This window comes from Dipodomys spectabilis, unplaced genomic scaffold, assembly GCF_019054845.1.
Source record: "Dipodomys spectabilis isolate Male_0828 unplaced genomic scaffold, ASM1905484v1 ptg000783l, whole genome shotgun sequence".
Lineage (NCBI taxonomy): Eukaryota > Metazoa > Chordata > Mammalia > Rodentia > Heteromyidae > Dipodomys > Dipodomys spectabilis.
Genome location: NW_024871460.1, coordinates 17,507,345 through 17,524,584, shown reverse-complemented (window position 1 = coordinate 17,524,584; position 17,240 = coordinate 17,507,345). Strand labels below are relative to the sequence as shown.

At 38.6% G+C, this 17,240-nt stretch overlaps 1 protein-coding gene across 1 annotated transcript in view; it reads left to right on the top strand.

The window, feature by feature from the left end:
• Positions 1-243: 243 nt before the first annotated feature.
• The window catches only part of Dcaf13 (DDB1 and CUL4 associated factor 13), a 29,775-nt gene continuing 12,778 nt past the window's right edge, over positions 244-17,240 (top strand). Inside the window, exons 1-5 of the mRNA XM_042672974.1 lie at positions 244-396; positions 10,284-10,483; positions 11,218-11,325; positions 13,926-14,015; positions 15,474-15,629. Coding sequence (XP_042528908.1) covers positions 327-396; positions 10,284-10,483; positions 11,218-11,325; positions 13,926-14,015; positions 15,474-15,629 — 624 coding nt within the window. The 5' untranslated portion in view covers positions 244-326. The remainder of the gene's footprint in view (positions 397-10,283; positions 10,484-11,217; positions 11,326-13,925; positions 14,016-15,473; positions 15,630-17,240) is intronic.

The window sequence follows — 17,240 nt, the reverse complement described above, 5'->3', positions numbered from 1 at the left end:
GCGCGAAGGGGTGTGCGGGCCCAACCGCAGGTCACGCCAGTGTCGGAGCGGTGGAAGCCGGCCGAAGGGGTCCGCCCAGTCCCCGCCCAGCCTCGCCTACCGCTGCCACCGGCACCCACGGAGCCCAAAGCAGAAGGACCGCCCTCAGCCAGCCTTCGCGGAGCAACTACGGAGCGCGCCGCGGGTCCCGCCGCGCCGGCCGGCTTTACACGCGCCGGCGTCACGTGACCGGAAGTACCCGGCGCGAGGCGGAAGTGGAGCGTGCTGGGGTGGTGTCAGTCCTGGGAAGAAGGCCCGTGGGGTCCCGGTGGGCCTGAGGCGCCAAAATGAAGGTGAAGATGCTGAGCCGGAACCCGGACAATTACGTCCGCGAAACCAAGTTGGACTTACAGAGAGGTGAGACACGTTGGTCCGGAGGAAGGAGTGAAGGGGCCGGGGAGAGGTCGGCGCCGCCGCTGCGGGCTGGCCCCGTGGGGTCCCGCCGAGGCGACGTTGTGTTCACAGCCAAGTCGCGGAACTGAGCAGCCAATGGCCCTTGGGAAATAGTTACCTGGGAAGGATGGTTCGGTCTCCCACTTAATGGCCGGTGGTCTTGCGTTACAGCTGTTCAACAGCGCGGTTTAAATGAGCCAAACGAACTTCAATGAGCTTTAAACAAACTTTCCTGCTGGTCGGATCCCTGTGCTACTGCAGATGACCCACTTGTACCTGTGGGAAGAGACAAAGATGGAATTTAAAGCCATCTGTTGTTGTTGGGTTTCTTATTTCCTTAACTCTTGTGGAAAATTTGAGGAAGCAATGGGTCAAGTGAAAATAATGACTGGTATATTCACCCATTAACATGCTTGCCACTTAGGAATTATGTGATACTTAAATGTCAGGGGGCCGTCTTGTTTGAGTAGATCATTCTGAGTGAAAGAACGTGTGCAAAGGCTTTAAGGCAGGAATGGGCCTAAGAAATAAAGACCTTGTCATCTTGAATGTCGATGCGGTGTAAATTGTAAGTGAAGCTGGAACAATATTTCTCTTCCTTGATTAGTAAAGATTCTCTCTCTATATTATATATGCCCATATATAGTGACATGATGTAAAATCTATGATTTCCACTCCCAAGGTCTTTTTTATAGGGTTGCTAACAAGACAGTAATACAACTCAAATGTAAATTTAATTTGCTATTTCAATTTGACACCGTCCATGTTCGTTGAACCTCTGATTCCTTCATCACCATCACTACTTTTCCCACAAGTAGCCTATGTTTACTTTTACAATACGAGTGCATTTGAGACATTTCTTTTCAGGCTTCCAGTGGCACACAGTTTTACCCAATTTAGCTGTCAAACTTGGGAAGCTTTCTGTGAACAATAATCTTACAGCTGCATGTACACCTCCCCCCTCCATTTCAGCACTTCTGTTCTAGGCTTTCACGACATATTTCTGTCAGAATGTTTTATCACATAATTATTATTTTGACTGTTAGTCTTACAGAAAGAAGAAAAATAATTTTTGTATATGTATTGTGTTTAGACAACACTTTGCACTTTGTTGCATATCTGGATGAATGAAGAGCGCCTGGGTAGCTGGCTGGTCATAGAATCACTAAGTGAACAATTGTAATCCTAGCGATCCCGGAGGCTAAGATCTGATGATCTTGTTTCAAAGCCAGGCTGGGCAGGAAAGTCTTACCTCCAATAAACTAACAAAAATCTGGAAGTGGAGGTGTGGCTCCAATGTTAGAGCACCAGCCTTGAGCAGAAAAGCTAAGGGACCACACCCAGGCCCTGAGTTCACACCCCAGCACACACACACACACACACACACACACACACAAATTCTAAGTTCACACCCCAGTACACACACACACACAAATTCTAAGTCATGTTAAAGTTTTAACTCCCCCTCCATATGTCCCTATTTATAACTGTGATGAAGTGGTACTAGCAAAATGGCATATTATAAGTTTTAGAGTTCTGAATTACCATATTTCTTTTTTATCTTGCTAATAGTATTTCCTTGTAAATTTTATTCAGTATTCAACCACTGAAATAAACACTAGAAAATCTGTTTCTAAAACTTTCTTGGTGAATCTGGTTAATATGTGAAAACTTTATAGATGTAAGATTTAAAATGTGTGGGTTTGATTTTTTTTTTATGGTGGTGATGATATTGAACTTTGAACTCAGAGCCTTCACTTGTTTGATTGCTTGTTCTGATGGCACTTTAACCTTGAGAAATGCCACCAGCCAAGTTTTTGCTGGTTAAGTGGAGACAGAATTGCATGAACTTTTTGTTCAGGCTGATTTCAAACCAAAATACTCCAGATCTCAGTTTCCTGAGTGGCTAGGTAAATGTGTATGTTTTTAAGGAGTGAATAGTGTTAGCACAGAAGTTGGAATAGGTTTTTCACAGAAGATAAAGTGTACAGAGGGACTCATATAGAAAGCACAATACAATTTGAGGTAACTGGATAAATCTGTTTGGCTGGAGCTGAGCTCGAGAAAGGACATAAGGCTGAAGAGAGAGATTGAGGCCAGACTAAGCCAGAAAGAAGATTGAACTTCCAGTAAAATCAAAGATATTTGAGGCTATTTGTTACAGTATGGGGGAAAAAAAGATATCAGTTTATGTTTCTTCAAAACAAATTATTATTTTATAATACTTATATTGATACTGACATTCTCGTCTCAGCCATATGTATTCAGAGAATAGTGAAGGGCTGACAATAGAATATCTGCTTTTGCCTTCAGAATATTCCAGCATATTGTACTTTGTATGACGATGACAATCTTTTTTTCATGGCAAAGTTCCTTGCTTCTAATAACATTAAGAATTGTGGTACCTAACAAAGTAAGCATTCTTTTTGAATTTTTAAAAGATTGTTATTGTAAAGGTACAGAGAGGTTATAGTTACATAAGTTAGTCAGGCAGAGTACATTTCTTTTTGGACAATGTTACCCCTTCCCTTACTCTCTCACGTCCCACATGCAAGTTACACAGTTCATTTTCAATATAGTGAGCATTTCTTACATTAAACAGATATTTCTGTCGTTATGGATATTAACTAGGAGGTTTTGTTTTTTAATTTTAATTTTTCTAAGAAAAAACACATAATCTGTTCCTTCAAAGTCCATTTTTTTTTTTTTTGGTCGGTCGTGGGGCTTGAACTCTGGGCCTGGGCGCTGTCCCTCAGCTCTTCAGCTCAAGGCGAGTGCTCTACCACTTGAGCTACAGTGCCACTTCCGGTTTTCTGGTGGTTTATTGGAGATAGGAGTCTCACGGTCTCTCCTGCCCGGGCTGGCTTTGAACCGTGATCCTCAGATCTCAGCCTCCTGAGTAGCTAGGATTACAGGCGTGAGCCACCAGCGCCCGGCTCAAAGTCCATTTTAATGATTGAAAAGATGATCACAAAAACTTAGTCTGTGTAGAAATTACTTTGGAACTATATGAAAATATATGGGCACTGATGGCTTGTGCTTCCATTTTTTTTTTTTTTCAGGTAAGGGGTAGGTTTATTCAGTAAACGTGCTGGGACCAGGCCAGGTTGGCACTCCACGCAGCTGGGAAAGGCCTAAAGACCTGAGAAAGAGAGAGCTGGGAAAAGAGCTAAGAGAGCTGAGAAAGAGCCTCAGGGCCTGGGCTAGGCCTTATCTAGGGTATGGGCCGGGAAAGGTGTGGCCACATCAAATTCAGATGTGACCTCAGCGATGCAGATGTGACCTCTTCCAGGTGTGCCAGTTGCCTAGGTAATGCAGGTACTGGGTGGAGACTTTGCTGCGAGGAGGGTGGAGTCTGCTCGCCATCCAGGAGCGGACCTTACATTCCAGCCTTTTAATAATCATGAAATAGGGCACAGATTCTCTCTGGCTACTTTCTGATGACAAGGGGCGTCAACATTCGGGGTAAAAGGCTGGAATTTGGTCCCCTCCCAGAGAAGGCAGCGAGCAGCAGCAGTCCCTTGGTGGCGTGAGTCCATAGATGAAGTCTGGAGAAGTCTCATGAGGCATTGAGGGGCTGAAAAATACTAGAGAGCAAATAAATGGCAAGAGGAAGGACTTGGGGTGGGAAAATGTTGGTAGAAATGTCCTTAGCTACTTCTGACATCTGGTGACTAGGTAGAGGAGAAGTCAGGTAACAAAGGCAAGAATATAAATTCCTGTGTGGGGGGAGGGGGAGGATGTGAAGGGATGGGAAGGGGAAACAGGAGGTGGCTACAATGCTTGATAAGAAATGTGATCATTATCTTGCCCATGTAATTGTAACCCCTCTGTACAGTATTTTCACAATAAAAAAATAAAAATAAATAAATTCCTGTCCAGTTAATAGGTAGACAGGTATAGACACTAGATGGGCAGGCTTCTTACTTCTATTGACTTCCGGCTCTGGTTAATTTTGAAAGGGCAGGCACAAAGTTGCTGATGTGATATCATCTCCTCTTACTCTGCTCCATGGTCCCTTGTTCCCCAGACTGGCTGAGTCTAGGTGCTTGTTGCTGGGATTGCTTGTCCCAGTTGTTATTCAAGGAGGATTGAACTCAAGGCCTGGGCACTGTCCCTGAGCACTTCTGCTCAAGGCTAGCACTTTTGAGTTACAGTACCACTTGCAGTATTTGCTGGTTCGAAATAAGAGTCTTGAGCCGTGCTTCCAACCTGGCTCTTTGCAGGTTAGTTGGGAGATGGAGTCTTAGGGATTTTTCAGCATGGGCTGGCTTTGAACTGCAATCTTTGCCACAAAAGCCCTTTATTATTTCCAATTAAAGCAACAAGGAGATCAAATAGAATAGAGATTACCTGGTCCTTATCAAGAATTGACCAACAAATATTCTGCAGTGACAAAACTTGTTAGATGTGATGAGAATTTTAGCACAGATAGGCCCAGTATTTTAGAACCACGTAGTCAGTAGTAGAATACACAACACAAAACAAAAAAGGCAAAACTCAAAACCTAAAGTTTTTGACAACAATGTGTTGACATCTTTGACCATTTACCACTGCAGAATAGCATAAAAATTAGGTGCTCTGGCTTTCCAGGGAGCGCAGGAGGCATTAGAAAAGGGGTTTTGCCGCTCGGACGTGGTTTGCAGCACCCCATTAAATGTGTAGGAGAGTCAGTCTGGTGAGTGAAGGAGAGCTGACCAGGCAGAAGTGGCTCCCGACTTCCCCCAGAGCCCTCTAGAGAGAAATGGCCAAGCCCCCAAAGCCAAGCGTCCTTGGCTTCAGAGGTGACCGGCCTTTCAGCTAAAGGCTGTAGGAGCTCTCTGGCATGGCGCCACATCTGGACAGAGACTGAGCAACAGAGAACCATGGAGTAGTTTCACTCACCAGAGTAGAGAAGTGGTGTGGACGTGGATGTGAATGCCAGCAATGGTATCAATGCGCTGTGTCCATAGCAGACAGACCAGTTCACAAAAGGCTGTCAGAACTGTGGGTATTCCTCAGAGTAAAAAGGGAAAAACAAACAAAAAAAGAAAAAAAAAAGAGGAAAAAAAACAGAGAGGAATCCCACCTATCCTGACTTTAAGCCCTTTATCTGAGTCACGGCACCATTTATGCTAGGTTTTTAAAAAGAGGTAGCCGAGTAAGAACAGCACCACGCACGTGGTATTCAGGTAAGGGGTAGGTTTATTCAGTAAACCTGCTAGGACCAGGCCAGGTTGGCACTCCACGTGGCTGGGAAAGACCTGAGAAAGAGAGAGCTGGAAAAAAGAGCTAAGAGAGCTGAGAAGGAAAGAGCTGAGAAAAAAAGCTGTGCTTCCATTCTTAGCTAGTTAGGTGGCTTTGAACTCGAAGATCACAGTTCAGAGCCAGTCTGGACAGTAAAAAGTCCTGAAAACTCCAACTCTAACCAGCAAAAAAGCCGGACTGGAGGTTTGGTTCAAGTGGTAAAGTGCCAGCCATGAGCAAAAGAGCCACTTGAAGTCCTAGCTTTTCAGTCTCATGCTGGAAAAATATAATTTCATCCATAGGTAAAATTATGAATTTTAAAAATTCATTTTGCTTACATGAAAATATTTGGAAATAGAGCAATCACTTTTTTGGTTTTTAACTATTAAAATTATTAAAATATTAATTAGTTTTAAAAGTAGCTGCTTACATCATAGTAAATAGCACATTTCTAAACATAATTCAGAAATAACCTTTCCAAAGCTAATAAATGGGGCTGAGAATTAGATATACTTAGTAGTATTGTGAACTGGTTTACTTATCCTTGTGAAGTAGCCATTCCTTCCTTAGCACAGTATTGTGTTAACTGAATCAGTTCAGCTCTTTGAAAGGTACACAGCTACTGATGTCACATTTATTCATCACAGAAATGTGCAAAATAAACAATTGGTTCCAGTGTGCATATATTCGCATTAAGTTGGTACTGTGCAAAAGCCACTATTCCCTGAAAGTTTTTTCAACTATGGTAGACAAAAATGTTGAAATAAATTGGATTAAAACTTGAGAGTTTATCATATTATCATAGTGTTGAACCAAGATTTTATTTTTTGTTTTGCCAAAAACATCATTAATTACATAGTCTACCTAAATGTACATATGTTGAAAGAAAAATATCTCCCAAAAGCTGTACTAACGGGACACAGAATCTAAAGCATATGAAGACTGTTAATTTAAGGTCCCTTTTAAAAGTGTGAGCCTAGGGGGCTGGGAAGGTGGCTCAATGGTAGAGTGCTTGCATTGCAAGCATGAGGCCCTAGGTTTGAATCCTCAGCACCACATAAGCAGAAAAAGCCAGAATTGGCGCTGTGGCTCAAGTGGTAGAGCACTTTAGCTGAAGAGCTGAGGGGCAGCACCCAGGCCCAGAGTTCAGGCCCCACAACTGGCCAAAAAATAAAAAGTGTGAACCTAGGAATATTGTGGTTTTAGGATTATTAATCCAATGATAATGCAAACTTCTATCAAATCAAGTAGGGAGGTACCGTAGTATTCCAAGGGGAAGGTAGTAAGGATCCACATTAAGATGTTAGATATAGGGGAGAAGGAAGAATGAATAAATATTTCAAAGATGGGCTGGAATGTAGCTTAGTGGTAGAATGCTTGCCTAGCATACATGAAGCCCAGGGTTCCATTCTTCAGTACCACATAAACAGAAAAGACAAGAAGTGGTGCTGTGGCTCAAGTGATAGAGTGCTAGCCTTGAGCAAATGAAGCTCAGGGACAGTGCCCAGGCCCTGGGTTCCAGCCCCATGATGGCAAAAATAAATAAATACATACATACATACCTAAATTCTTCAAAGAAGATGAGTAGGACTTTGAGTTGGCACTAGGGAATATAGAAGATGGAATTCATAAGCATAATCAAGTGTAAGTTTTATTGCCTGTGAAATATATTATTAACAGTGAATTAGAAAGTAGAGATAATATGGTGAAGTCAGGGGTAAGAATGTTAATTTACTTTTACACATTAAGGTGTTTTCTTTGTTGGTTGGTTGTACTAGGCATTGAACTCAGGGCCTTGTCCTTGGAAGGGACATGCTGAACCACTTGAGACACACCTTCAGCACCTTTTACCTTTGTTGGTTTTTTAAAAATTTTACTTTATTGTAAAGATGCTGTACATGGGGTTACAGTTTACATGAATAAGGTAATGAATGCATTGAAAAAAATTTTTTATTGTGAAAATAGTGTACAGAGGGGTGACAGTTACATGACTAAGGTAATGAGTACATTTCCTATTGAGAGTTGTTACCTCCTCCTTTGTTTATCCCCTACCATCCTTTCCTTCCCCACTTTCCCAACATAGTGTCTTGTACATCTCATTGTTACAACCTGTATCCTTATTTCAGCATTTTGTTATTTCCCTTCCCCTCCCCAAATTAGAAAAATGTACATACAAGATGCAAGGCACCGACATCAAATACAGTGAAAACAGGGGTTATACTGTGGAGGAAGCATATACAAAAGAAGCAAAAAAATCTCATAATATATTTTAAATACATTAAAAACAATAGGAAAGAAAACAGTTGTGTCCCTATCTTGAGGTTCATTTCACTTAACATCATCTTTTCTCTGAAAAGGAAAAAAGAGTGGCCAAATAGACACATGAAGAAATTCTCAGCTTCTCTAGCCATAAAAGAAATGCAGATCAAAACAACATTGAGATTCCACCTCACTCCATTTAGAATGGCTATAATCAAGAAATCTAATAACAACAGATGCTGGAGGGGATGTGGACAGAAGGGAACCCTACTGAACTGTTGGTGGGAGTGTAAGCTTGTTCAACCACTTTGGAAAGCAGTATGGAGGGTTCTCAAAAGACTATACATAGAGTTCCCCAATGACCCAGCAATCCCACTTCTGGGTATTTACCTAGATGATCACAAACAAGGCCATACTAAAGCTACCAGCACAATTATGTTTATTGCAGCATTATTTACCATAGCTAAGATATGGAACCAACCCAGATGCCCCTCAGTAGATGGATGGATCAAGAAAATGTGGTATATATACATGATGGAATTCTATGCCTCCACCAGAAGGAATGACACTGCCCCATTAGTTAGGAAATGGAAAGACCTGGAAAAAATCATATTAAGTGAAGTAAGGCAGACCCAAAGAAACCTAGGTCCCATGGTTTCCCTTATTTGCAATAACTAGTATAAGTCTAGGAAAAGCAGAAAAAGACAAAAGCTTTTTAAAAAAAATTTTAAATTTTATTTTATTGTAAAGATGCTGTACAGAAGAGTTACAGATTCAGGGTACCAAAATCAAATACAGTGACAACAGGGGATATACCATAGCGGGGAAGAACATACAAAAGAAACACACACACAAATCACATAGTACATTAAAATCAACAACAACAAAGAAAAACCTCTTCTATCCATATCTTGGTGTTCATTTCACTTAGCATTATCTTATATGGTTATATGTACATAGCTTTTAGCTTTTCTGCTCATCTGATAAGATTATTCTAAACGTATACTAATTATTGCAAATAAGGGAAACCATGGGACTTAGATTTCTTTCTTACTTAATATGATTTTTTCCCGAGTCTTTCCATTTCCTAACAAATGGGGAAATGTCATTCTTTCTGATGGAGACATAGAATTCCATTCCTCTACTGAGGGGCATCTGGATTGGTTCCATATCTTAGCTATGGTAAATAATGCTGCAAAAAAATAATGCTGCAGTAAACATAGTTGTGCTGGTAGCTTTAGTATGACCTTGTTTGTGATCATTTGGGTAAATGCCCAGAAGTGGGATTGCTGGGTCATAGGGGAACTCTATGTATAGTCTTTTGAGAACCCTCCATACTGCTTTCCAAAGTGGTTGAACAAACTTACACTCCCACCAACAGTTCAGTAGGGTTCCCTTTTGGCCACATCCCCTCCAGTATCTATTGTTATTAGATTTCTTGATTATAGCCATTCTAAATGGGGTGAGGTGGAATCTCAATGTTGTTTTGATTTGCATTTCTTTTATGGCTAGGGAAGTTGAGCATTTCTTCACGTGTCTGTTGGCCATTCTTGATGTATGGTCTTGCTTTATGCCCCCAGCCAGCCTTGTCTTTATTCCTCCTACTTGTGGTTCTCCTGTACCTAAGTTAACAAGGGGGTGTCACTGTGCCTAGATGTGTGGATTTAGGATTATTTTTTCCTAATTGTTATTATTAACTAAGACAACATATTTGGCAGAGTAGTTAAGAATGTGGGTCATGGAGCCAGACCACATTGGATCCTGGCTCTATCACTCCACAGGCAAGTTACTTTACCTCTCTGTGCCTCAGTTTCCTAATCTATAAAGTAGGAAATAGTATTCGAACCTAACCCAGAGGGTTAGAGATTAAATGAATAGAGATTAAATGACCTAGTAGCACCATGATGTTATCATCATCATGTATGTCTAACATGACAGTGTTTAATACCAGAGATTAATAATGTTCCTTGATCCACATGCAGCTAAAAGAGGTTAGTTAAGCAAACATTGGTATTGTACTTTGTGCCATGTCTGACTTTGTGCCAGAAACTGCTAGCCATAAGGAATACGAATGAATAGTGTGTCAAAAGTTACAATTCAGCTGCAATGGAATAAGATATATAGAAGGAAAAACAGAGTATGTGTGTGTGATTACAGGTGTACTCAAGTATTTTGCAAGATGTATTTTCTTTTAATTTTGGAAAAACTGTGAATAAACCTTTCCTAATTTTTGTTAATGTGCTAGGCATAAAACAGAGTCCCTTATTATAGGCTTATTGAAATATATTAAGGATCAGCTGAAGTCTTCCACAGGAAATATTAAATGTGAATTAGTGTTTTATTAAGAGAGATCATTCTTATTTCAGTTCCAAGGAACTATGATCCTACCTTACATCCTTTTGAGGTCTCAAGAGAATACATAAGAGCTTTAAATGCTACAAAACTGGAACGTGTGTTTGCAAAACCGTTTCTTGCTTCCTTGGATGGTCATCGAGATGGAGTCAATTGCTTGGCAAAGCATCCAAAGAGCTTGTCTACTGTCCTTTCTGGGGCTTGTGATGGAGAGGCAAGTATCATTTTAAACCTTTTGTATTGTACTTTGCCTTTTTTTTACTTAACTATAAATTTTACTTTGGTTGTAGTGTAATTCTCAAGAGTAAATTCTGGGGCTGGGAAGTTGGCTCAGTGGTAGAGTTCTTGCCTAGCATGCATAAGGCCCTGTGTTCAATTCCTCAGCACCATATAAGCAGAAAAAAGCTAGAAGTGGCGCTTCAAGTGGTAGGGCGCTAACCTTGAGCTGAAGAGCTGAGGGACAGAGTTCAGGCCCCATGACTGACAAAAAAAGAAAGAAAGAAAATACATCTTTTTTTTTTTTTTTTTTAAAGAGTAAATTCTGTTTGAAATAGTACATTTAGTAGTTTATTTAGTCCTGAGAAATTATAAATGCAATAGTTTAAGGTTCAATTTGACAAATAAAATTGTGTTTATAATAAATGTATAGTTTTTCACAGAAGATGTTAATGGTTATTAATAATGTTGATATTAACGAGTGCTATTAGTGATTCAAAACTTACCCTACTCTGAAAAGGTAAAAAGGTTTTGAAACTAGAATTGACAGATTGAATTTTCAGCTTGTTGATATATTTCTTTGTATTATATTATTTACTCAAAGGATTTTGGTATTAGCTGCCAGAGATTTATAGCCTTTTCAGTGTTGAATCTTTGTTCAAATGTAGTACTTCTGTGCCTGAATAGTTGACATTTGTGTTCACTAAAGCTTTCTGGTATACTTTATCATAGGTTAAAATTTGGAACCTAACTAAGCGAAAATGTATCCGTACCATTCAAGCACATGAAGGTTTTGTACGAGGAATATGTACTCGATTTTGTGGTACTTCATTTTTTACTGTAAGTATAAGACTTAAGTCATTTAAGTCTTTTTAATGTGTATAAGAATGATTTAATTGAATAAATTATTTTCATGTTTGTTTCAAAGCCCTTTTGGAGTTTCATAGTGCAATTAACCTTGAAAAATCATAGTTTTCTTTATATAATCCAGCCTTGTACATATTTACCTTCTTAAATAAGTACTTAATGTCATTGAACTAATATAATACTGAACACTGAGAAGTGGTTATGAGAGTGAGGTTAAAATGGTAGTTTTGACTTACTGTGGAGAATTTTCATCACTAAGATGAACAATTTGTACTTTCTCTTACAGTAAAGGATTATTGAAAGTGTATGTGAAGAGGTAAAATACACATAGCATAGTCTGCCATTTTAACAGTTTTAAAGTCATAGTTCAGTAGTATGTTCACACCATTGGGCTACCATCATCACTATCTATCTCTAGAGCAGTTTCAGTTTACCATACTGAAACTACATCCATTAAGCAATAACTCCCCATTTTTTCTTGTTTTCAGCCCCTGGGAACCACTATTCTATTTTCTGTTTCTATGAGTTTGACTCCTCTGAGTGCCTCATAGAAGTTGATCAAAAACAATTTTGTGTGTACTTGGCTATGTGTGTATTAAAAAATGTATTCTAGGTAGCGTAATGAGGTTATTCATATTATAACATATTAGAATTTCCTTCCTTTTTTAGGTTGAATACACTAATATGAATAGCTCACATTTTGTGTATTTATTCATTGATGTACATTTGTTTTAGCTATTGTGAAAAATGTAGCCATGAACCTTGATGTACGAATACTGGTCTAAATTTTATGAAAGTTTTATGACAGGTGAGCAACAGATTTAAGGTTTTACAATGAAGTGATTAATTTGAATGATCATATTGGAAGCTGATTCACTGGTCTTGGTAGGCATTAGAGTCTACCATAGGAAGAGTAGAAAGTGGTGTTTGAATTTAGTAACATTTTGGAGGCTTGACAACTGAGAGGAACCTAGGATTATGGTAATTCCTATTGCAGAAAAGGGGGAGTATATGTAAGTTTGGAGGAGAAGAAGGAGGAATATGTTGTGAGGCCTTGTACTGCCAACATACTGAATGAAGATGTCTATCAACCTTTCTAGTGGCAGGTCTGGATCTTAGGAGGGAAGTCAGAATTAATACTGGCATCACCAACACTAAGATTAATTATTGAATTCATAAGTATGGCCTCAATAGGAAGAAGTAAATAAACCTGTGGATATGAACAAGCAGTACAACATTGTATTACTATATGTAGAAGACATTAAGTGGCAGGCTGGAGCTGATAACAAAACTGTTTCCAGTCTCTTTATTTTGTTACTCCTCTGAACATATTGATTAATATTCTAGCTAGAGTATTTATTGTATGTTTTCTTCTCCTCCCCTTCCTCCTCCTTCTCTTCCTCCTCTTCATCATCATTATTTTTGTGATACTGGCAATTAAACCCAGAGCTTTGCACAAGCTAGCAAGTGGTCTACCATGAGTGATATCCTCAGCCTGTTCTTTTTATGCTAATTTATGCTAAAGGATGATTTGAAGCATTATTCACAATTGAAAGTGTCCATCCACAGATAAATAGATAAAGACTATGTGGTATAGGTGTAATGTCTAGGCTTACATTGTAATCCCAGCTACTTGTGCGGTAAAGATTTAGAGAATTATTGTTTGAAGCTATCTTGGGCAAAAAAGTTAGTGAGATCTCCATCTCAACAAACAAACTGGGCAAAGTTGCACACATTGATAATCCCAGGTATGAGGGAAGAATAGGTAGGATTATGGACCATGTTAGCCCTTGGCAAACAACAATTGCAAGACCCTATCTAAAAGATAACTAGAAGCAAAAAAGGGATTGGCCTGGCTGCAGTGGTAGAGTGCCTGTCTAGCAAGCACAAGGCTTTAAATTCAAATCCCAGTTCTATTTTTTTAAAAAAAGGATAGGGGGCTGAGGGCTTAGCCCAGCGGAAGGGCGCCCGCCCAGCTCGCGCAAGGCCCTGGGTTCGGTCCTCAGCCCTGGGGAGGGGTGGGGGGGAAGGATAAAAAAGAAAATGTGACATATATATACACAATGGAATACTGTTTAACCTTTTCCAAAAAAGGAAATCCTATTGTTTTACAGCAGTCTGAGCCATTCAAACTGAGCCATTCAAATTCCTGCCTCAACCTCCTGAATGGAGGTTAGAGGTTAGATGTATACCATTACACCTGGCTCAAACTTTTTAAATGACTTACCTGATTTCCCAATACTATTTTATTATAATCTCTAGTTCTCCCTAATTTGAAGTGCCATCTTATCACTATATGTATGTTCTGTTCATTTTGCGACCTAATTTTTCTCCCATTCTTTTATTTTTTGTTTTACTCATATTGTTTTATTTTTAATTTTATATACTTGATTTGTTTGTCACAAATCTTTGCCATAATAAGGTAGGGTATAACAAATGTAATCTATAACAAATATAATAATGGAAGTACATAGTATTTTTTTGTCAAGGTGCTTTTAATTTGTTGTATGTGTTGATAACTTTTAATTTATAACTACTGTTTATTAAAATCAAACAAACATAAATATATCTAGGTCGGTGATGACAAAACTGTGAAGCAGTGGAAAATGGATGGACCAGGCTATGGAGAAGAAGAAGAGCCATTGCATACAATATTAGGAAAGGTACAAAAACAAACTAATTTATACTTGCTTATTAAAATTCTTCTCTTGTATTATTTCACTTATGGTTTCCAAGAAGGAAAATTATAAGATGAACTGAGAGGCTTTAGTCTTTAATAATTGACTTATTTTAAATCACATTTAATACAGTTGAGGTCTTTGAAGCTAAAGAATTTCAACAGTTTTTTGGTATTCACTGTAGTAGGGTTTGATTCCTCTTTTTAGTTGGAATATGCAGTGAAATATTTCTTATAGGAAGACCTTGGGGAAAATTTGAAAGATAAAAGTTAGGAAAGACATGCTTCACCTTCTCCTGATTTATACCATCATAGATCTTAGATGAAGGAAATGAAGAAATGTAGTAATAATATATGCTCTTTCTGTAAGTCTTATTTACACGTCCTAATTTTTTTTGCAAATCAATGATTTTCTTACAGCTTAAGTATAATTCCAAATAACTGACCTTCCCATATTTAATAATACTTATATTTTTATATTAAGCAGAATTCTAATAATTATTTATTTTAACAGAATTCTAAAATTAGATTTAATCTTTAAAATATATACATTTAAAAAATCACCACTTTTCTGGGTACCTGTGATTCATGTCTGTTATCTTAAACTACTTAGGAGGCTGAGATCAGAGGTTTGCCATTCAAAGCCAGCCCATGCAAGGAAGTCCATGGGACTTTTATCTGCAGTTCACCAGCAACAGGCCAGAAGTGGAGGTGGCTCAAGTGGTACATGGCTAGACTGCTTGCCTTGAGTACAGAAGCTAAGGGACAGCACCTGAGCTCTGAGTTAAAGCCTCATTACTGGCGCGCGCGCACGCGCGCACACACACACACACACACACACACACACACACACACACACACACACACACACACACACACACTTTATTTCAGCAGTATAGTTAGTATAAACTTAGATTCTGCTTCAAATGTCAAGAAATTCTAAATATTCTTAAAGGGCTATGGAGGGGAATAGTAGTAGTATGGATAATAAAAGTATGAAATAGAAATAATTTCTAGGTGATAGCAAATAAGTTAAGATTTCCTAAAACAAATTGGGTTGCATTTTTATAAAATACCTTTTTTAAAATAGTCTTGTACAGCATTATTTTTATTTTTTTAATATATATTTTTTATTATAAAGATACTGTACAGAGGGGTTACAGTTACATGAGTTAGGTATTGAGTACATTTCCTATTGAGCAGTTACCCGCTCCTTTGTTTTTCTCCTACCATCCCTTTCCTCACCAGCTCCACAACTTCTCCCCCGCTCCCTATAAAATATCCTGTCTTTTGATTTGTTTTTCTTCATTAAGGAAACACTTCAACGAAGACTTTGTGATCAAGTGTTTCCTTAAAAAAATGAATATAAATATATTTAAAATACTATTCTGTAGATTTGAAGTAGTGAAGAGACCTATCTATAACAACCTCTTTGATTTTAAAGACAGTATACACTGGAATTGATCATCACTGGAAAGATCCTGCATTTGCCACATGTGGACAGCAAGTAGACATTTGGGATGAGCAAAGAGCCAATCCTATATGTTCAATGACTTGGGGATTTGACAGCATAAATAGTGTTAAATTTAACCCAATTGAGGTAATGTCCTCTTAAAAAAATGTTATTTTTCCTGTTTGCTGATTGTTTGATTTTTGCTTTGTTTGAATGTGTGATTAAAGTAATTTACCAAATGTTTGTCTGCATTTTAGTCCTAGATATCAGTGTTAAGCATCGAGGGAGGGGTATGAATGGCAGTAAAATCCAAGCAAATACTGGACTTTCATTGTGTTTGTTTTATAGAGTGTCTAACTATGTAGTACAAGCTGACCTCAAATTTACTATGTTGCCAAGACTAGTGTTGAACTGACAGTCTTTCTACCTCAGCCTCACAAGCGTAGGCATGCATTTATGCTCAGTATTTTGGACTTTTACTTATGCTTTTATACTCATGCTACACAGCTCATAGCATTATACTTTCAGGAATATGTTAATTATTCTTAGCTCTTGGAGTTCAGAAGGAAGAACATTTGAGCGCTGTTTCCTCTGTTTCCATAAGTATACTGTTTCTATAAGTCATAAGTATACTAGCATATAACCATGATCATTGTTGGATTGCATGATAATAAGTTATATCTTTCTTTTCTCAGAAGTCTGAATTGTAATTCCTACTTTCTTCCTATCATAAGGAAAGACCTGCAGATTAGCCACTACATTTGATCAGTTCATATGTGAATTTAGGAATGGAACTTGGCCTGCTAAATTAGTTTCCTTGGACTCTTGACCCTTATGTGAGCTTTGTCTAAGCAGATAGAAATAGATGGTCCTCATTGTGCAGAAGACATTAGAGATGCTCTTTCCTTCAGAAAGAAAAGGAGATTGCTGCGTGTATAAGCTGATTTTAGAAGTTATCAGAGGTTACCATGTTAGAGAAAATCCTGATGTGAAAGTTTCATACTCTAAATGACCCAAATTGGTAACAAGAAGAAAGATTATGTTAAAGAAACAGTATGTAGAGATTGCTCATGTGATGTCTTAGAACATGAGGTGCAGCAGTATTCTGTAAGCTTGGCCTTGAGGTTTAGCTAAGACGCAGACAGCCAAGAGGATAATCTTCTTCCCACCAGCATGTACCTATATATATATTCTCTCTTGCAGGAGGTTAGAGAAGGGGTTGGCATGTTACAGTCTGTGAGCCAAATGTGGCCTGCTGCCTGTCTGTTGGCTTGCTTATTTTTTTTTTTTATTGTTGTTTGATTTTGCTTTTAATAAAGTCTTACTAGAACATACAGAGATCCTCTTGCTTGCATATGATCTGTTTGCTTTGGCTTATAGCATTCATAAGGCCTACAAGATAATGCCTTTTTATGAGAAAAGTTTACTGATCTCTAGTCTATAAAGTGTCTGTTTTGTCTTCTTTACCTCTTTATCTATTTTCCTTCCCTGTTGTCCTTGGTTGTAGAAGTAAGGTATGGTCTAGAGGGACAAGCCATCTTTGCAGAGCAGGGACATGGTCACACTGAGTAGAAGCAGGCTACAAATACAGGTAATTTATAAGAACTTTTTCATGCCCATCTTGATGGGAAATTAGGTAGAAACAGGGTTTTCTAGTAGCAAGCAATCTTCAATGTAGTTGTTAATCTATTTTATATGAGATTAATTTTATTTCTCAGTGTACCTTTAGAGGTTTGTTTTGAATGTAAATATTGTATA